Source organism: Cibotium barometz, chromosome 37, assembly GCF_041138505.1.
Source record: "Cibotium barometz isolate CiBa-2024 chromosome 37, ASM4113850v1, whole genome shotgun sequence".
Classification (NCBI taxonomy): domain Eukaryota; kingdom Viridiplantae; phylum Streptophyta; class Polypodiopsida; order Cyatheales; family Cibotiaceae; genus Cibotium; species Cibotium barometz.
Window position 1 is genome coordinate 22,719,381 of NC_141082.1, and position 21,550 is coordinate 22,740,930.

At 46.3% G+C, this 21,550-nt stretch overlaps 1 protein-coding gene across 1 annotated transcript in view; it reads left to right on the forward strand.

The window, feature by feature from the left end:
* Window positions 1-10,022, forward strand: part of LOC147617079 (transcription initiation factor TFIID subunit) — a 100,612-nt gene extending 90,590 nt beyond the window's left edge. Inside the window, exons 5-6 of the mRNA XM_086776691.1 lie at window positions 8,587-8,951; window positions 9,616-10,022. Coding sequence (XP_086632817.1) covers window positions 8,587-8,951; window positions 9,616-9,769 — 519 coding nt within the window. The 3' untranslated portion in view covers window positions 9,770-10,022. The remainder of the gene's footprint in view (window positions 1-8,586; window positions 8,952-9,615) is intronic.
* Window positions 10,023-21,550: the final 11,528 nt, after the last annotated feature.

The window sequence follows — 21,550 nt, forward strand, 5'->3', positions numbered from 1 at the left end:
GAGGCCAGATTGACTAGAGGATATGCAGCACTAGGAGGTCTAGAGAGGATGTGCTCACAGGTACAGTTTCAGGAGCCACGCACGAAGCTGTGGCTTTTTGACATGCTGGTCACATCGGCTATGCTATATGGAGTACAGATCTTGGGGCCTAGCCTAGATCGTCACAGTCAATCAGGACGCACATATGATGGATGGAGATCAATGGAGAGACCACTTGTGTCCATGATCTCCAGGATGATTCGGGCTAAGGCCTCGGTACCCCATGAGATTATTAGAGCCGAGATGGGAGCACCACCGATCGTAGTCGAGGCTCTTGCCAGATCAGTGTCCTTCATTCATAGCACCTGGGAGCTTCCCCAACACCGTTATGCACGACTTGCTTTAGAGTCCTCTCATCAGCTAGCCATGGAGGGAGACACCTCATGTTGGTATGCGTAGATAGCATCCTGGTTTGACCTCCACGGGTTCAGTTTAGACAGACTTCCACCCTTCCAGTACTCTCTGGAGGCACCCTGTCTCACCTTGACACATTCTGAGATTAGTAGAGTCATCAGACAGGACCTCATTCAGTTGGACACTAGGAGGACATGCCTAGAGCCCTCACAGGAGTTGGGGAAGAAGATGGCTTTCTATAGAGACCATCTTCTCCGCACCACTGAGGATGGCTTTATACTTAGACCGAGCTACATGGATACCCATCTGTCTCATGGATTGAGGTGCGCCATTGGGCAGATCTGCACTGCTTCACATCAGTTAGAGATAGAGACAGGCAGATTTAGAGGCATACCTCCAGGGGACAGGATTTGTCAGATTTGTTGGATAGAGCCAGAGATGGAGGAGCACTACATCTGTCGCTGCACAGCATATTATGAGATTCGAGGGTGCTACCATTGCCTTTTCAGAGAGGGATTTGGACCACTGGCTACAGTCATGGACTATTGTGATCAGTGATTCTTGGGTTTTTATCTCGCGGAGATCCGCAGGCTCAGAGAGTCCATTATCAGGAGGAGACGCCCGACTGGCAGGGAGTCCACACAGAGACAGATTACTATCTTCTTTAGAGGGACTACCCGGGAGGACACACAGCCGACAGCCCAGCAGTGGGCACCCCGTGGGACTCTAGTTGAGAGAGCTATCCAGTTGGGCAGAAGTAACACCATGAAATCATAAGTTATCAAGAGAATCATTGCTATTCCTAGGCAGTCTGGACTGTTGAAGAAGCTTTGGATAAGCGATGAGCGTACGCCACCAGTGTAGAGGAAAAGGTGTGAGCTTGCAAAGGTCAGAGCAAAGCAACTTAAAAAGGAAAATGGGCATTCTTAAGGAGGGGCAAGTGGTAATTCAGGAGTTCTGCACTACAAAACAGTCAGTAATGTCTCAGCCTATGAAAGATGTAAAAATGAATGTATAGAGTCTAGATGTATGCCATAGGAACTTTTATCTTTATCTTTTTCTCTTCTTTTGATTATAATGATGAGATCTTCATTGGTCTAGGTTTTGTACTTGATCTCATATGTCATATTTAGCGTCTAGCTGATGTTAAAAAGAAATCTCTCTCTCTCTCTCTCTCTCTCTCTCTCTCTCCCCCCTTCAGCATATAGAGATGCATTAGTAGCCCTAGTACTCCAACCACACCCTCTCGTTTGTACACCACCATTGAGTCCCCTATGGTCGTGTTGTCATACTTGTACATTTTATTCTCACTCCACATTTTCCTCTTGATGACTGGAGGAACATCATTGTACTACTTGTTTGTCTCATAGGCCAATTTTGGCCTTTTGCAGACGTTAATATATCTTTCTTTCTTTCTTTCTTTCTTTCTCTCTCATTTGACATTCCCAGCTCATAGGTCTAGTCTTTGTTTTCTTTTGTACCATGATGAGATTACATGGACATTATTGTATCACTTAAGGTCTCATAGACCCACTGGGTCTTTTGAAAACAATTAATATAACTCTCTCTCTCTCTCTCTCTCTCTCTCTCTCTCTCTCTCTCTCTGTGTGGTGTGAAGCAGGGGTGCCCGCTCTCCCCCACGCTCTTTGGGCTCTATATTGATGAGGTGGTCGATTACATCACACAGGGAGGAGGCTCTGGGGTTGAGCTATCAGGTATTACTGTCCATGTTATGCTTTATGCTGATGACATCGTCTTGGTATCCGACACGCAGGTTGGACTTCAAAGACACCTTGTGGCTCTTGATGACTTCTGCGCACAGCAGGGTCTCACAGTGAACCCTGGGAAAACCAAGGTTATGATCTTCCACACCTCACCCGCAGTCAGGAGCCACACTACTCTCACATTAGCAGGAGGGCAGGTTGAGGTGGTGAGCTCTTATGTTTACCTTGGCATCACATTTACTAGCTCAGCTGGACGCTTCTCCATGGCTCAGGCAGTCTGAGACAGAGTGACCCGGGGGTATGCAGCTCTTGCTGGCCTTGAGCGTCAGTGTCATCAGGCACATTTTCAGGAACCCTGCACGAAGGGGTGGCTCTTTGATACATTAGTGACACCAGCCTTGATGTATGCAGCAGCGGTTTGGGCACTAGGGCTTGCAGCCTCCACATGGGTACAGCTGGAGAGACCACAGATCTTGATGCTCTCGAGGATGATACGCAGCAAACCATCCATCCCGCACGACATTGTTCGAGCTGAGTTTGTTGCACCACCTATGGCAGTGGAGGCATTGTTCCAGACGATCTCCTTTATATACAGGATGAGGGAGATGCCCATGGAGAGATTATCCCGTCGAGCTTTTGAGGCATCCAGACAGCTGGCCGAGGCTGGACACACTGGATCTTGGTATGCACAGATGCTACAGTGGTTCTCACATCATGGGATAGACATTGAGCGGTTGCCACCTTTTCAGTATGATCAGTTTGCTCCACGGGGTTACCTCTCTCTCAATGAGAGGAATAGAGTGATGAGACAAGACATATGGCAGCACTACATACAGGAGACATGGACAGCACCAGAGAGCCCACTACCACCGAAGATGCTGTATTACAGAGACCACTTTATGAGCATCTCAAGGGATGGGTTTATACAGCGACCGCGGTACATGGATGTATACATGCCACACAGCTCTCGCGTTGCTATTGGACAGCTACGAGTCTCATCACATCAGCTAGAGAGAGGCTGGGAGAGCGGCACGGGTTCCCAGAGCTGAGCGGATATGCAGATTGTGCCGCGAGGAGGTGGAGACTGAGGATCACTTTGTATGTAGATGTGGAGCCCACCAGGGGGTCAGACATAGATATGCAGGATTGTTTGAGGAGCACTCTTCACTACATCAGTTGATGGAGGCCTCGACCAGCGACAGCTTGGCAGACTACTACTAGAGCTTCTTAGTTCTCGAGAGAGACTCCTCCAGACACCCGCTCCCACTAGGGGTGGGAGACAGTCCCAGCTCACAGATTTCTTCCAGAGAGCTATGCCAGTGCCAGCTGATGTACCACGTGGGGTGACCGCATAGAGAGCAGAGGAATTGAGAGCCAGGAGGAGACCTAGACAGACTGGACATAGAGCACCCCGACTCTATCACCGAGAGATAGCAGCTATCCGAATGAGACAGCAGATGGAGACACAAGAGAGGCTAGCTCGCTTTCATTCAGACTCAAGGTACATGTTCACGCCATTCACAGCCTCAGCATCGGCGATGTATGATATCTTATATCCCTCTTATGGCACAGGATGGAGTTAGACATAGATCTGCATAGCATGCTTGTACTACCCCTTCCGCATATAGAGATGCATCTTGCCTTAGCACTCCATTCACATCCCCACCCCCCTTTATATTGTTTGTATATGGGCTCCACCGATCCACGATGATTCACAGTCACGGTTGTATTATTTTTTGTCTCATAGGCCGACTTTGGCCTCTCGTAGACGTTAATATATCTTTCTTTATTTCTCTCTCTCTCTCTCTCTCTCTCTCTCTCTCTCTCTTACTACAGGACCGCCCATAACTAGACAGTATTTTATGATACCTCAGAGGAGATGTTGAGGGAGCTTGATGTTAGGGATATGGGCCTATCTAGACTCTCAGAGGATGAGGAACATACTGTGTATGGGCGGTATTTGATAGACATGGGGACTGCACATGGATTGGCCATCCTGAATGGCCTACATAGATTCCCGACAGCAAGCGATTTCACTAGCTTTCCACATCAGCACATGGTGCTAGTACAGTGGACTATGTTATGGCTCAGCCCAGTCTCATTCCCTCTTTTCAGGATTTTATGGTGGGCACTAGGCCGGTTGGAGTAGCAGTGGATCATGCTATCTTGTCCTTCACTCTCACATTTCAGTTCAGCACCGCTCCATTGGGACAGGTCTCCACACACACTCGTTATACCTTTACGAGGGAGACTGACACCGTGTACACGGATGAGATATACAGACGCTTATGTGCCGAGGAGCTGGGACGGCCATTAGATGAGCTCACTCAGATATTGATAGAGACGCTTCATGCTGCAGCATCAGAGGCATATCCCCATAGTCAGCCTACACGGAGACGATTTGGGAACATGCCCCAGAAAAGCTGGTATGATGAGGAGTGCAGAGAGATGAGGATCAGATTACAGAGAGAGGTGCTCATGGGTATTACCACCCACAGACAGTCACGGATTACCTTCCGGCGCCTAGTGCGATGGAAGAAGAGGGCTTATCTTGCTCAGTTAGAGAGGGATTTGTATCAGCTATTTATGAGTCAGGACTCAGGCGAGGCATGGAGACTATTCCACGAGCATTCACCATCACCAGCCGTTACCTCCACAGAGATTTGGGGTGAGTATGCAGCATCCCTGTACACAGCACCAGGAGAGCCGCCCCTGCCAGACCCATCTGAGTCATGCCCAGAGACATGTGCTTTCTTTACTGCTGAGATGGTAAGGAAAGCTATTGACAGGATGAGGACTGGGAGAGCATATGATCATGATGGTTTGGTAGCAGAGCACTTTATTCATGCCAGAGATATGCTTGCAGAGCTTATTGCTATGATGTTTAACAGAGCCATGTGTGAGGGATTTCCTGAGACTTGGAATATGTCCACGATTGTGCCTATCTTCAAGTCAGGGGATCCCATGCTTCCTGGGAATTATCGTACCATCATGATTGGTCACACATTGGCTAGATTATATGCATCTATTCTTGAGCAGGAGTTGAGTAGATGGGCAGAGAGAGAGGGCATACGTGCATTAGGGCAGGCAGGGTTCAGGAGAGGTTTCTCCACTCTTGACCATATCTTGACACTCAGAGCTATTATTGAGGAGGGCAGATTATATGGCAGGAGGATTTATTGTTGCTTTGTGGATTTCCGCAAAGCTTTTGACACAGTACCGAGAGCCAGATTGATGCGTAGACTACAGGAGATGGGAGTGCCCATAGAGCTGATTTGGGGAATCATGGCTTTATACAGGACAGTTGTGGGGTAGGTACGTACTACTCAGGGTATATCTGAGATGGTTCACTCCACTATTGGGGTGAAACAGGGCTGCCCCCTTTCTCCCACCTTATTTGGGATGTATGTGGATGAGGTTTCGGACTATGTAGAGCGGGAGGGTGACAGAGGAGCATAGCTAGTAGGGACATGGATTCCGCTGTTATTGTATGCTGATGATATTGTGCTGATCTCAGATTCTCCAGAGGGGATGCAGCGTCATTTGGATGCATTGCACACGTTTGCACAGGACAGTGGATTGTCTGTTAACCTTGGTAAAACTAAGGTGATGGTGTTTAACACCACACCAGTGGGTTAGGAGGTCAGTACCCACCTTTACATATGGTCAGGAGACAGTGGAGTATACAGATGCATATACTTACCTTGGTGTGGTTTTTAGTGGCCCACTATTTTCCTTGAGGAGAGCAGCGGAGACCAGATTGACCAGAGCTTATGCAGCATTGGGGTGACTAGAGAGGATGTGTTCGCAGGTTCAGTTTCAAGAACCTCGAACAAAGCTCTGGCTCTTTGACACTTTGGTCACTTTAGCCATGCTCTATGGAGTGGAGATATGGGGACCCTCAGTGGATCACCACACTGGTAGCACTGATGGATGGAGATGTATGGAGAGGCCCTTGGTTTCTATGATTTCTCGGATGATTAGGGCCAAGGCCTCCGTACCACATGATATAATCCGTGCAGAGATGGCTGCCCCCCCATTGGTAGTAGAGGCACTCACTCGATTAGTCTCCTTTATACATAGCACTTGGGCTCTCCCTAGTCCAGTATATTATGAGATACGAGGCGGTTTTCATTGCCTCTTCAGAGAGGGTTTCGGACCACTTTCCAGAGTCATGAGATACCAGGATCAGAGATGCCTCGGATTATACTTGTTGGAGCTGCGTAGACATAGAGAGAGTCTCTTGAGAGGGAGGGGATCAGAGAGGGAGAGACACCTACAGAGGCTGCAGATTACTGACTTCTTTCGACCAGAGATTGAGCAGTCAGGCCAGCAGGCATTGCAGCTAGCCCCAAAGTATAGCCGCACCAGAGGTACACTGATTGATCGGGCTATAGAGCTGGGGCGGTCCAGGCGCCCCAAGATGAGAGGCCCATCTCGACATTGGCAGAGACTACAACAGAGGATCAGGACCATACTAGCACGGCATGGGAGACGTCCAGTCAGAGTACTCACCATGGAGGACATTGAGGATATCCGCCATCAACCGATGAGAGACATCTTTGGATAGTGATGTATATGATGCTTACCTTTGTTGCTGGAGTTTTCCTTCCCAGATGTTATCCATTAGGAGCTCCTAGTACCTTACTTTTCCTCATAGTTGTTGTTTCAGTTTCAGTTAGTTGTTTAGTTGCTTTAGCTTTTCTTACACAGACATTGTATCAGATCCACCAATTGTTGTAACCTTTTGGGTCTCATAGGTCATTTTGGCCTTTTGAGGACGTTAATATATCATTTCATTTCTCTCTCTCTCAATGGATGGAGATCAATGGAGAGACCACTTGTGTCCATGATCTCGAGGATGATTCGGGCTAAGGCCTTGGTACCCCATGAGATTATCAGAGCCGAGATGGGAGCACCATTGATCGTAGTTGAGGCTTCATTCATAGCACTTGGGAGCTTCCCTGACACCGGTATGCACGACTTACTTTAGAGTCCTCTCATCAGCTAGCCATGGAGGGAGACACTTCATGTTGGTATGCGCAGATAGCATCCTGGTTTGAGCTCCATGGGTTCAGTTTAGACAGACTTCCACCCTTCCAGTACTCTCTGCAGGCACCCTCTCTCACCTTGACACATTCTGAGATTAGTAGAGTCATCAGACAAGACCTCATTCAGTTGGACACTAGGACATGGCTAGAGCCCTCACAGGAGTTGGGGACGAAGATGGCTTTCTATAGAGACCATCTTCTCCGCACCACTGAGGATGGCTTTATACTTAGACCGAGCTACATGGATACCCATCTGTCTCATGGATTGAGGTGCGCCATTGGGCAGATCCGCACTTCTTCACATCAGTTAGAGATAGAGACAGGCAGATTTAGAGGCATACCTCTAGGGGACAGGATTTGTCAGATTTGTTGGATAGAGCCAGAGATGGAGGAGCACTACATCTGTCGCTGCACAGCATATTATGAGATTCGAGGGTGCTACCATTGCCTTTTCAGAGAGGGATTTGGACCACTGGCTACAGTCATGGACTATTGTGATCAGTGATTCTTGGGTTTTTATCTCGCGGAGATCCGCAGGGTCAGAGAGTCCATTATCAGGAGCAGACGCCCGACTGGCAGGGAGTCCACACAGAGACAGATTACTAACTTCTTTAGAGGGACTACCCGGAGGACACACAACCGACAGCCCAGCAGTGGGCACCCCGTGGGACTCTAGTTGAGAGAGCTATCCAGTTGGGCAGATCCAGACGCTCGAGGGTTCGCGGATCCTCACATCGGAGACGGTGCGTACACCGGAGGATTCATAGCATCATTGCGAGGCATCGGGCTCGTCCGACCAAGCATCTCACTATGGCAGATATCCAGGCCATCTGGCAGAGACCCATGCTAGAGCTCCTAGGATGATTACCACTCCAGCCATATACTGTTGTACTCACTGTCACTTTTGTACTCCCCCATATTCATGTATTCATGTATCCATGTACTCATGTACCCCATTTTGACTAGCTCTCCCTAGTTGCTACCTCCGGATGCTCCCTACTGATGTATTGTAGGGCTAGATACTTACCTTCAGTTCTTTCTTTTCTTTTCCAGATAGTGTATCACATGTCACATGGTTGTAACTTTGATCTCATAGGTCACTTTGGCCTTTTGAAGACGTCAATATAACATTTGATTTCATTTCTCTCTCTCTCTCTCTCTCTCTCTAAATCCCTAATGAACATTAGGCAAACGCCAAATGTTTCCATTATATTTGGCCTTTGGGTAGGGTTTAGGGTATGTTAAATCCTGCAGTAATTTAATGTCTCATTGAAATCCCCATGGGCAGGCATATTATTGTGAATTCTTCACTTATTTCTGCGGCTGCTAATATTGAGGGTTTTGTGAAGCTGTTACGTCAGCATCTTTGTTTTGTAGCTTCTGTGTGTTTGCATTCCTATTGTTTTTATTGGTTCCAGGTTCATCCCGACCAAAGGCAATCAGGGCAGCATCTGTCTCAGCAGATGAAGCAGCAAGCTCTTCAAATACAGAACCTACGGCACCGGCAACAACAAGTTTTGTCCCCTAAAGGCAGCAATCTTAGTGGTGGCAAAAGGTTAGACAAAGATAGGGCAGCCAGTGATATGAAAGCTGAGATGGTTGCAGAAGCCTTCAGTCCATCTTTAGCATTGCAGAGCGCTTCTTTGGTTTCTCATCAGCAACAGATATCCTCCTGGCAACAGCAACAACATTTGATGCAAATGCCTGCGTTGCATCACCCATATGCTTTACAACAAATGAAGCAGATGCCATCCTTATCATCGTTACCATCCATCCCACAACAGTATGAAGTCTCTCTCTCTCTCTCTCTCTCTCTCTCTCTCACACACACACACACACACACACAGTATAATAGATGTACACGTGTACATTAAACATTTCTTTGCCATGTGTTCTTACCATTTTGTAGTGAACATAATTTTTTTTCTCATGTTTTTGTAGTCGGGTAGAAAGTTGCACCTTTTTTCTAAAAGCACATGAAGTTACCACTTTTCATAATAAATTATAAGTTAAGATGTGTTTATGAAACCCCTTATGTCGAGCCCCATTGCGCACGTGTTATCTTTTAAATTTTAATGGATCCTTGGACATCAAAGATCATCGTCTACTCCTTTTCCTAGTTGGGTGGAAGGTTTCCCCTGTCCTCCATGGGGCCCTCCTGGCACCTGGCGAGTTTGATGATGGCACTGGACCTGTACGAGTCCACTGAAAAACATGTGAGGTAGCATGTAAGTTTAGACATAAGGGGTTTTATACATACATTCAATTTCAAGATATATGTTTCTCAAATATGTTTACATAAGGAATATTTTTAAGTGACTTGTAAGAAAAATAATTACACAAGGGGTTTTATAAACACCCTTCGAACCCCCCTTTTCCGCACTTTATGTTGACACATCATTGAGTGTTGGATTTGTGAAATTGATTTATGTTGTTACATGCTACAGATCATTGCTAGCAAGGGATAGCTTACAAACAACAATGTCACATTTGAAAGTTGAAGGCCTTCATCAGCTGATTGGAGGTGATGCAAGTGTGAAGACAGAATCTGAAGAAGATAAAGAGGGCCTTATTGTCTCTCCTACAGGAAGGCGGCGATAACTTGGCTTCTTCAAGTATATTCCTTTTTTTACCTTTTACAATCAAATTAATGCATGAGCCTGCTCTATGTAAATATATACCAAGGAATATATCATCTCAGAATGGGGTTGTTTTTGGGGGACTTGTATGGAAATAGCTCTATAGTCTAGTGCACTCTTGCATTACACACCTATGATGAAACCTATGTATTTTGCATTCAATTTGTAGCATAACATTCTTGTAACTGCAGTATGAAAAATTGAGTGATTTAAAAGACTGTTATGTGGAACAAGTACATTTCCTTTTCCGATAGACGGCCAAGATGGGGCCCTGCTGATTGGGCGGGGACTTTTATGTAACCAGCCTTATATTGCAACATGAGTTCTTAACTTAAGATGCTGTATTGGCTGGGAGGGTGGTGGTGGCAAATCAGGTGCTGTTAGCGACCATGTGGTACATTACGTCTTGCTGAATCTTCTCGAGCTCTTGCATCAGCCAGGTACAGAGGCTGATCAGGAACTTTCTGTGGTCTGGGCGGGACGGTCAGCCAGCTCGGGCAAAGGTTGCATGGGCAGTTATTACACTTCCGCTGGCTCAGGGAGGTTTGGGCATTATAGATCCAGTCGATCAGAGTAAAGCTTTATTGGGGAAGCTTATCGTTCGGGGGTTGCTTCCTGGCGCTGAGCCTTGGAAAGAGCTCCTCTTGCAGCGGCTGCTGCAGGCTCGGGCGCCCCCAGTAGGGGGCACTTGGGCACCAGAGATTCGCTGGATCTTTATAGAGATGAGGAGGACAGGCCTCAGTAGAGGATGGGAGGACAGATTTGCTTTGAGTATCCTGAGAGCTTGGGAGCTGCTGAGACCGGGGCTCTCTCAGCGACCTCCTTCTTGTGTTGAGGAGCGGGCCAGACAGCCGCTCATCTGGAGCCCAGCGGTTCGCATAGAGCAGGGTCATATGCTGGGTTCTCGGCCTCGGCTAGCCTGGGGGCCTTTAGCGGCAGGCCCAGCTCGTAGTTTTGGAGACTGGCAGGCCTTCTGCAGTCTACCAGAGGAGATCCAGGTGGAGAGGCTGAGTCACTTCAGAGGGGGGTTGATTATAAGGGATGATATTCAGGAGGCACTCACAGAGGAGTGGTTCACGCCTCTCGAGCCAGTGGCCCCACGGTGGATGGGAGCCTTTACACAGTTGGAGATCCTGATTGCTGTCAGAGCTTGCACTGAGGATGGCAGTTGCCTCTACTATGAGATTCAGGATGAGGGCAGACTCCAGAGAGTGGAGGTGGAGTCGCCTTTGGTTGCAGAGTGCAGCAGCTCGGATGGCGAAGGATTTCACCAAAGCCTTTGATGTCAAAGTCCCGCCAAAGCTAGCACCATCACCTTTTAGTGGCCGTCGCTTCTCGAAAGTGGCATATTGACCCCGACCCTGCTGATGTGCTCCCGGATTGGCGCATATGGGCATATGCAGCGCGCCCCTTGGCCCGGCTACAGTGGGACCCCGGGGAGTACGAGTGGCATGATCCTTATGCATCCCTTGAGGCCACAGAGATCACCTTTTTCCAGTATACTGTTCGGCTGGGGCGGCATATTTTGACGGCAAGGAGGACGGTCTCTCCAGCGGCAGCGGGGCATTGGCGACTACAGGGACTCTCACAGGAGTTCCTGACAGGCCCGCAGGATCTCGACTTTTCAGTGGCTGGTCGCCCACAGGGGCTCAGCAGTTGGCACTTGGCTTGTTTACAGCGGTCTTCCGGCGGCCTGCGTCCGATGCGGCCACCCTATGGAGACACAGAGACATTGCCTTTGGGATTGCCCTCAGGCGCAGCAGATTTGGCTGCGGATGTTGCGTATTCTGGCCCCCCTCTCTCCAGAGGGTATGTTTACGTGGGGTGCCGCTGCTTGGTCGACTTCGTCAGGGCCTGCTATGGGCTATGAGATGGAGCAGGGCAGTCATGCCATCAGATTTATTAGGGGCCAGCCTCGCCTGGTTCTGGCACCGGATTTCTCGTCCGCCAGCTGGACACAAGAGAGGGATTTACGATGGGAGCTCCTCAGCAGCCTCACCATCTGGTTCACCTGGAGGGCCCGGTGCTTTACGGCCTTTGAGGGGAGATTGGAGCCACCAGCAGAGACTGTACGGGGGATTTGGCAGGAGTTGATCCACACCTTGCGAGGACAGTACGACCGCATCCGGGGAGACTCGGATGAGGCGATCTTACGGCGCCAGGCTTTTCACACCACTTGGCGCTGTGGCCCTTTCCACACCTTACACACGGGATCCCCCCGTTGGCACTACAGGCCACCTGATTGGCTCTTCCCCCCCCCCCTATTGTATGATTTAGCCTCTCAGTTCTTTGTACTGATGCTTGTATTTTGCAGCACCTAGGGAGAGTCTCCCGGGCTGCCATGCTGTATTCACTGCTCTGTCTCTCTTATGAGCAGGAGAGATCTTTTGTAGCCCTACGGGCGTTTTTTATATAACTAATGAAAGGATCTTTTCTCAGAAAAAAAAAAACTTAAGATGCTGTAGGATGAGCTTTGATAACATGATTATCTAGATTGACGTCACACGTGCATTAGATTACTGTCAGTGCAATCAAGTCAATTCTGTGTATTTTAGGCACAAATATTTGGCTGCTTTCTTTGTTTTACACATGTTATTGAAGTGTTTCTTTTGGTTTAACGTATTGACATGACTAGTCTAGCGTAGACAGCATTCATGAAATGTGTGAACTGTAATGCAAGTCTACTATTTGGCCATTCAACTTCCATGGTAGAGGTAAGCTAGACAAAATTTTGGTTCAGCCAAAGTGGACAACTTATCGTAAAGGCAACACTAAGAAGGTGATCAAAAGATTCATTGTTCTATGGCTATGGAAGTGAAAACAGTTACATGTGCTACTCACTTGTAGGGGGGGCTTCTAAGACTACACGCCAAGACCAGTGGGTCTTGGCGGCATCTAGCTGGTTGCACCTGGATCACTCTGTCTAGGGAGATGCTTGGGAAGCGGGGTGGTACTTGTGGCACATGGAACTGTCAGTGTGTGCTGCTTGGTTCGTCAATTAGGGGCATCTAGATCAGAGCTCTCCTGTGATCATCTGTGTGAGGGTCTTCTATGAAAAACTCGTGTGGTGGCTGTGAGGTATCTGGAGTCTGCATATGTGCCTCTCTGCATAGATGAATTATGTGGCGGTGCAGCTCCATTAGGTAGATTCACACGCGTTGTTCTAGGGAATTAATGACTCCAGATAGTAGGCTGGATCCTTCCTTGAAGAGGCAATGAAACCTCCCTCAAATCCGTAGTACCCTCGGCATTTGAAAAGATAGTGCTCCTTCCTCTTGACCTCCAATGAATAGAATTAGCGAATCTTTCTCTTTGACAATGTCCTATGTGCATCCGGTCTCCAGCCTTAGACAATGTAATGAGACTCAGATTTGCAATCCTCATGGCATGTGATATGTGTGTGAAAAGATAGCCAGGCTTTTGAATGAAGCTATCCTCTATAAGGCTCACACGCGGGCGCGCACAGATTGTATGATTGGCTCTGGAATAGGGTCAGGGATATACTCAGGCAGGGATGGTGGTTCATATTCCACCACTTGCTCAAGGATGGGCTCTAATTCAACCTGTAACTTCCTCATAAGCTCGTGGGCTTCCTCTCCAATAGGGTTGAGATACTCTTCTCTAATTTAGCTTGTACCTTCCTCACAAGCTCTTGGGCTTCTTTCTCCAACACAGGTTTAGAGTACTCTATGAGTTCCTTCAGAAGGTTTGCGTAGTTAGAAAGGGTTGGTTTGATCGAGAGATCGCTTGCTATCTCCGTAAGGAGGTCGCTCCGAACTGGTTTCAATGGTCATGACATCATTATCCTTGACAATCGTGCATTACATTTTTGTCTTTTACCTTTTATCTTTGGCTCCGGTTCATTAGCCTTTTTAGGGGTGATAGGGCCTTGCACCTCAAGCTTTTTAGTTACTTTCTTCTCAAGGTTGAAGGTTGATCTTTGTACTTATATTAGTAGCCTTGAATGTTCCCTGGGCTACTGCGTTTCCATCTTGGCTTGGAGCCTTGTGATGGCATTAAGGAGGATTGTATGAATAAGTCCTCCTTGCACACTCAACGAGTTAAAGGCTCGATGCTCTTGCCATTGGCACTCTATTTAAATAATCCTTGAAGGCATGTTTGAATCCACACTTGTAACATTTGCCTCCATAAGGAATGACTTTGAGGTTTAGTACTTGATTTTGGGATGGAGTTGGGGTACTTGGTGCGATGACTTTGTAAGGACACTTGATGATATAGTGTGGGCCCTTGCAATGGAAACATTGAAGAGGTGGAGTCTTCGTGAGTCTCTTGCACCATGGCTTCGAACAAGGAGGCACAGTGAATGGTTGGGGGTTGTTCTGGATATCCATATGAATTGTATTGCTTATATGACTCCAGTTCTGGACTCTCGCGCTCTGTTGTGGCAAAGTCCCTGACAAGTATTGTTGTACTAGTGTTGTTCCAGAAGGAACCGATTGTGGTGGTACTACTAAAGTTGGGTATGGCATTGGTGGTCTATACCTACCTCTCAGTAAGGGGTTTTGATAAATGGCACTGGACTATATGCCGGTTGAGGAGTGTTTGGTACGGCTAGTAGCACTAGTGATTGCTTTGGCATTGGGAGCATGGTTTGTGGTGCTGGCCCACCTTGCCAACAATGAGTTGTATCATGATTCCCATGGTAAGCGTTGACAATGAGCACAATATTGTTGATATATAGGCCTTAGCCAAAGGACACTCTATGCTTGTATGGTTTGAGTGGGAAATTGCACTCTAAACCATATCTCTTTGTGGAAATAAGTGAGTGTTCAACTTGAGGAACTGGCTAGCCTTGAGGTTAGCCTTGGAGTTGCCTTGCGGGTCCTATTTTGCAAACTAGTCCATGCTCATGTTCTTGGCTATGACACTTGTTGGTGCTAGCTGGGCTCCTTGAACCACTGAGGCTTTAGATGACGTGTTTCCCATCGCTTGGTTTTAGAGGGGACAATGTCTACATCCCTATCTTATAGATTATCTACTAAGTCTATTGCCTCGTAGAGTAACACTCATCAAAGATGTAGTGTCTAGACTTGTAGAGATGATCACCTCTTGTTAAGATTAGTCACAAATCGATCGATAAGCAATAAATCATCCCGAGGACTACATCTCATATGGAGATTCTTGGTTCTAGCAATGTAGTCCAAGCTCCATTGGGTAAGAATCCCACAATGAAGGTGTGCCTCAAGACCTCATAGCTCAAGTGGGTTTAGTGCACTAAACTAGTGGCCTGCTTTGCCTCCAAGGCAAAGTCCAAATGAGTAGATCTTGGTGGGATCATCAATCCTTCTCATGGCTTCACAAACTTGATCGAACTTCTCAAGGTACTGAATGGGATCTCCAATTCCATCAAATTCGGTCATCATCCTTGAGATGTGGATTGTCTTGGTTTTGCTTAATTCTGAGCCTCTAGGTGCTATGTTTGTGGCAATCCCTATTCCCATTTTAAGCACCATCCTTTGCATCTCTTCTGCACATTCACGTGGTAGTGGTTAGGAAAACCCTATGTCTCAGGGTTTGTCCCACGAGGTTAGGTTGTGCGGTTTCCAATGGCACTTATCCTATGCCGGCCTAACTTTGAGGTTGTATACTTGTGATAGCTAAGGACACATCATGTGAGTGCTCTTTTGAAAACCTTGGGTTTGAGGTAGTCTTTGTTGTTGGCTCTTTATCCTTCCTCGTGTTCCTTGCTTCTTGTTCCTCGGGCGATCCTCGCACACTCACTGGGTTCATACTCACTCTGAGGTGGGCTTGATTCTACCAATGTGTAAGAGATGTGCACTAATTCTTCTTTAGAGGTGGGGCCTTTGAGGGGGATGACATAAAGTCATTACCCATCACCCCAGAGAAAATGTTATGCTAGTTATGGTGACCCATGGAAGGGAAATTTTCACCTCCCACTAAGTCCTCCCTCACCGCATCTAGCAAAATGTGGAGCTTGGTTGGATTTGTTTTAGAGGCAAAGGCTCTGAAGCTTAAGAATGGTTATGGGTCTTTGTGAGGCCTTGGGAAAACTCTGAGGCTCTCCTTGGATCTATGATTGCCTTGGGAAAACTTTGAGGCTCCCTCCCTAGATCTATGATTGGACCTGGGATAGGCTCTAGGATATGCTCATGATGGGTTAGTGGTTCGAATTAACCACTTGCTCTAACACTGGCTCTAGTTCAACTTGTACCTTCCTCACAACATCTTGGGCTTGTTCCATTCTCTCTTTCTCCAATATGAGGTTGAGCTACTCCTTGAGTTTCTTTAGAAGGTTTTTGTAGTCTATGGGTTTCTTCTCCTTGGGAAGAGCAGGTTTGAGAGAGATCATTGGCTGCCTTTGCCAAGGAGGCAATGTCAAAGATCTCAACTGAACCACTTTCAATGGTCACGACTGATATAGCAGGAGGGGTATGAGCTGGATACCCAAATAGTGCAAAAGCCCAATGTCTGAAACTTCAAATGCATGTAACGTCACGCGCAAATTAAGTGCTGAATCTGTTGATTGTCATAGCATAGCTGAAAGCTAAACGCATGGTTGGAACCCGATTATCAGGTCCCAAAGCAACAAAAGGAAAAAATGACTCCTGAGGTAATGTGGAAGCAACAAGGGTTGTATCAGCCAAACGAGATGAATGTCCGTAGGCAGCCTGTGTCCGACTGTTGTCAGCAAGAAAATACAATGGTTGCATTCTCTTCAAGTAATGCATGACCTATGGCAATAGAGCAATATGGGAAACAATGGTTGTTGAATCTGCTGTTGGTCAACAACAGCAAAAGACTAATTCAAAGCCAAAAGAGGCTCAACTGAGTCAGCAATAAGCAAAGGATGTGAGCGCTATGGACAACAACAATGTATAAGCTGTCAAGGTCCACTAAATGCTAGTACATTTGAAAAATAACCTGTGTCAATGGACAAGCTGACAAGGTGGAATCAACAATGGAAATGGGTTGATTTAGTAAACCCAGCCAAAAATGCTTATATAACAATATGTCAATTGGGGGCAGCAGGGCATACATCTAGCCAGACCATGAGAGTAAAAAGCAACCTCTCAGTATGGCAAAATAAAGAAGATGTGTAATCCCACATATATTGATGTAGAGGAACGCTAAATTATGCATAGTGACAAGACAACCAAGTTGAAGACAATGTAACAGTTTGACTCCATTAGCATCCATCTAGATAAGCTGCAAAGGTGAGGCAACTTGAACAAGGGACTGGGAAAGAAAGCAATACATCTCAACAAGTAAACATCACTGCATACAGGTATGTCTCCAAGACATAGCACAACCGAGAGGTCAAATGCATAAGTGACCACAATTAAATCTCTGGATTATTCTAAAATATCCATTCCTCATCAGTTGGAGGACTGATCATCACCAAGGTCAATGTCAAGCATAGCACCAATTGACAATCCTGATTTAGAGTACGGATCATCTCCAGGATCAATATCAGGCATATTAGCATTATGCAATTCTACATCAGATGAACCAACACCACCTGACAATCCTGAATGTGATAGGTATTCCCCCCTTTGATCGGTCCACAATATGAGGAGCTTGAGTGGGAGTGGCATAGGTGGTAACTCCTGAACTATGATCTGATGTAGTAACCGCATAAGTGAAGTGAAGATAAGGTGACCAAAACGAGCATGCTGGAACTCAATATCATGCATAACGTGTGATGTGGAAGAAATCATTGTATCATCATGAGAATAACTACTCCTATCATACATGGCAAGCCTGTAAAGGCCATTGCTGAATGTACCAGAAAGTAGAATCAGATCAAAATCGGTTCTGTCGCAAATGGAGCAACAGTAATAAACAAAATTGGATGTTGAGGCCATCTTTTGCAAGTGCTGAGACAAAAATTAGATTCTCTCAGATGCCAGGTACACAAAAAGTGTAGCAAAAGTACATGTTTCCTGACAATAGGATCTCAGTTCCACAGTTTCAATGCTTGTAATGGCATAGAATGCATTATCAGCACACAAAAATGCACCACCTGACGGAGCATCTCTCAAGGTACAACTTCTTGCAGGAAGTAATGTGCTTTGTAGCATTTGAATCAAAGTACCAATCAACATTTGACAATGATATAGAAGAAGTAGATAAAGCACTGCTTCTTGTATCTGCATATACAAGCAGATAAAGTATGACTGTTGCGTCACTGATGTTTTTGGACATTTTACACAGCAAAGAAACGGGAAACTTGAAGTATATCTGTCACAAGCATTAGCTTCAAGTGACTCCGAGTACCTCAAATGTATGCCCAGTGCAAGTGCAAACTTACCAAATTAGCAATCCGCAGGTCGAAAGCTGTAGGCCAAATCCGTGGACGCAAAATCTGCAGGTCAAAATCTAACGCAGAATCATCAAAAGATGATATGGAGTTAGCAAGTTGGAAGCTGGCGTGGCATCTGTAGGTTGGAAGCTGACGTGGAATCAATAGGTGGCCTGGCATCAACAGGTTAGAAATTGACCTGGAATCAGCAAGTCGGAAGCTTAAGGTGGAGTCGTCAGGTCAAAACCAGTTGATGGAATTACGTGGAACCAGTTGACGGACAAAATTTGAATGGGCTGATGGATGGACGCTGAATCGGCTGACTGAATCAGCTGACGAAAGCTCAAAGCCAAATGCCGAATGCCAAAGGTAGAAGTCCGAAATCCAGATGCTGAAAGGAGAGTGCTGAAGCAAAAGGCGACTGTTGATGGGTAAACCCAACCAAGAAAGTAAACCCGGCCAACTGCTGAATGCAGACAGCTGAAGACTGAACGCTAAGTTGCCCACATGGAAGCCGCAATCAAATGTTGAAAAGCTGAATGTGGATAGCCAATCGCTGAAGGTTGGCTGCTGACGCGAAAGCCGCAATCAAATGCTGAACACACTGATGGCACGGAAGTCGCAAACAAATCGCTGAAGGTTGACTGTTGACTCGAAAGTCACAATCAAATGCTGAACATTGATGGCTGAAAGCTGAATGCGGAAAACCAAGCGCTAAAAGTTGACTGTGAAATGCGGAGAGCCAAACACTGAAGGCGGAAACCCAAGCGCTGAATGTTGAAAGTTGAAGCCGCAATCAAATGCTAAAAGCTGATGGTTGTAAGAGGAAAGCCTGAAGCTGAATGACTAAATGGCTGAGTATTGAAGCTGAATGGCTGAATGCAGAGAGCCTGAACCGAAGGCTAAATGGTTGAGTGATGAAGGCGAATGGCTGAAAGCGGAATGCCTGAAGCCGAAAGGTTGAAGGGCTGTAAGCCTGAAGCCGAATGCTGAAATCAAATGCTTTAATGCAGAGTGCCTAAAGTCGAATGGCTGAATGAGGAAAGCCAAACGTTGAACTGTTGACCGAGAAAAGCCAACTGACGTAGCTAATGGGTGAGGAAGTTTGATGCCAAAAGCTGGGGTTCAATTATTGACTAGGCAAAACCGACGGATGCAACTGAATGGCTAATCAATCACAACTAAAGCTGAATGTTGTTGACTCAAGAAAGACAAAGACTCATTTGCTGACCAGGCCAAGATTTCGAAAGAAGCTTAGTAGCTGACTGAGCAGAATCGGTGGACTTTGAAGTCCAATGCCGAAAGGAGTACTGAATGGCTGACCAGGCAGAATCGGCGGACTCAAAAATCCAATGTCGAAAATTGAAAGGCGGTACTCAGACAGTTGAAGCGAGAAAACTGAGCGAATACTAAAATTTGATGCCAAAAGCTTCTGAAAGCTGAGTGTAGTGCTAGTTGTTGGATAGGTGTCATCTCCAGATGGTGTCACACTAGTGGCACACTCTTTAGCCTCTAGGCATTTTGGGATTTATAGCATTCATTTCCATTTTTTTCTATTTACACACATTTTTGGGTGGAGGAAAGGGTGGAGGAACTTTCCTATATATATGAGGCATTGTAGTTCATTTCTAATGAAGTTGGCTAGTGGTTCATTGATGAGTTCTTGAGTATATTGTCTCTTCTCTCATCTCTTCTTTCTCACATGGTATCAGAGCAAGGTGGTGGCACACATAGAGCCTCCTTATCCTTCTTCCTCTCTACCTCTAGTCCTCTTCAATAACCCCGCTTTCAATTGCGTTTTTTCATTCTTGATTATCTGCTAAACGGATGCATTTTTGAGGATTGTGGCCGCGCGACCTACTGGAATCATCGTGGTCTATAACTTTGCAGAAGAAAGTTTTCGCGAATTCCTCACCGTTTTTGAGTTATTCTTCGCGCAGACTGCATGCATGCAGAATTTCTGCTTGCGTTTTTTACAGAAGCACTTACATGCTTGATTATCTGCTAAACGGATGCTTTTTTGAGGATTGTGCTCGTGTGACCTACTGGAATCATCGTGGTCTACAACTTTGCAGAAGAAAATTTTTGCAAATTCCTCACCGTTTTTGAGTTATTCTCCGCAGACTGCCTGCATGCAGAATTTCTGCTTGCGTTTTTGCAGAAGCCCTTACTCATCATCCTTGCACTCATTCAATGATGCAAGAGGCTTCAAACCAGCCCTACAAGTGTGTTTTTAAAGCACTTCAATCTGAGTCCTACAACTCTACTTGCGGTGAAAACATTGCCAACTAGTTTTTCCTACATGCGGTAGCGTTTTTTTTGGAGGCTTCTTGTGGAGAGATTTCTTGGCTGCGTTTTCATCATCAACTTCAGTCCTCTTCATGGTGTTTTGAGGTACATATTCATCCTCTTTTCTACACCTTTCTACCGACTGAAAATTCCACTTTGCTACACACTTTGTGTTTGCGTTTTTGTGGACAATCAACTCTTCCATACTCCTTCTACCTAAGGCTACATTCTCAGCCCTATTTTGGTGGTTTCTACGGAGTCTATTGGTTCATATATCGGCTGCGTTTTGTGGCTGCGTTTTTGCACTATCTTTGTGCATATTTTGGAGATACTTCCTTGGTGGATAGCCCATCTATTGGTTGCGTTTTTTGGAGGTACGACACTTCTTCCCTTGTGTTTTCCCACCCTCCACTCCCTATGGGATCTCGGAAGTCCTCTACTCCAAAAGCTTGAAGATACTATGGATCCTACATCTCCTACAACGGTTGGACCGGCAACTACTACAACGGAAGTTGGTGCAAGTCCTTCTTCGGTAGGTGCTTCTACTCTCTCTTTTCCGTCGTATCCATTACCTTCTACGGATCCATACACTCTTTCTTCTTTGTCCTTTAATTCCTATCCACATACTTCTATGCCCTCTATGGTATATCCCCCTACATCATCTATGCCTTTTATGGCAACTTCATCTACTATGATTCCTTCTTCTACTACTTCCACTACTACTTCTCTCCCCACTCAATCATATCAGCCCTTTAACCCATTCACTCAATCTTTGAGTCTTCCAAGTCTTTCCGATTCACAAAAGCTTACCCCAAACAACTACCACACTTGGTCCTTGTTTATGCAACTTCTTTTGGAAAGCGCCGGGGTGTGGTCTATAATCACTTCTCCTCATATGGTGCCTTGTCAATATCAAATCTATATGGATGCACGGGCCAAAGCTTTACTTGTGCATGGCATGTCTACATTGGTTGTGTCTCAATTTCTCTCTACAAGGAGTACGGCTCAACAATTATGGCACGCTATACAAATGCAATATGGAAGACTTTCAACGGTTAAGATGGCTAAGTTGGAAGAAGATTTGGATAAGCTTTCTATCTCCGAATCCGACAACATAGTGGAGAAGCTTGGAGAATTCAATCGAATCAAGCGGCAACTTGAAGAGTTTGG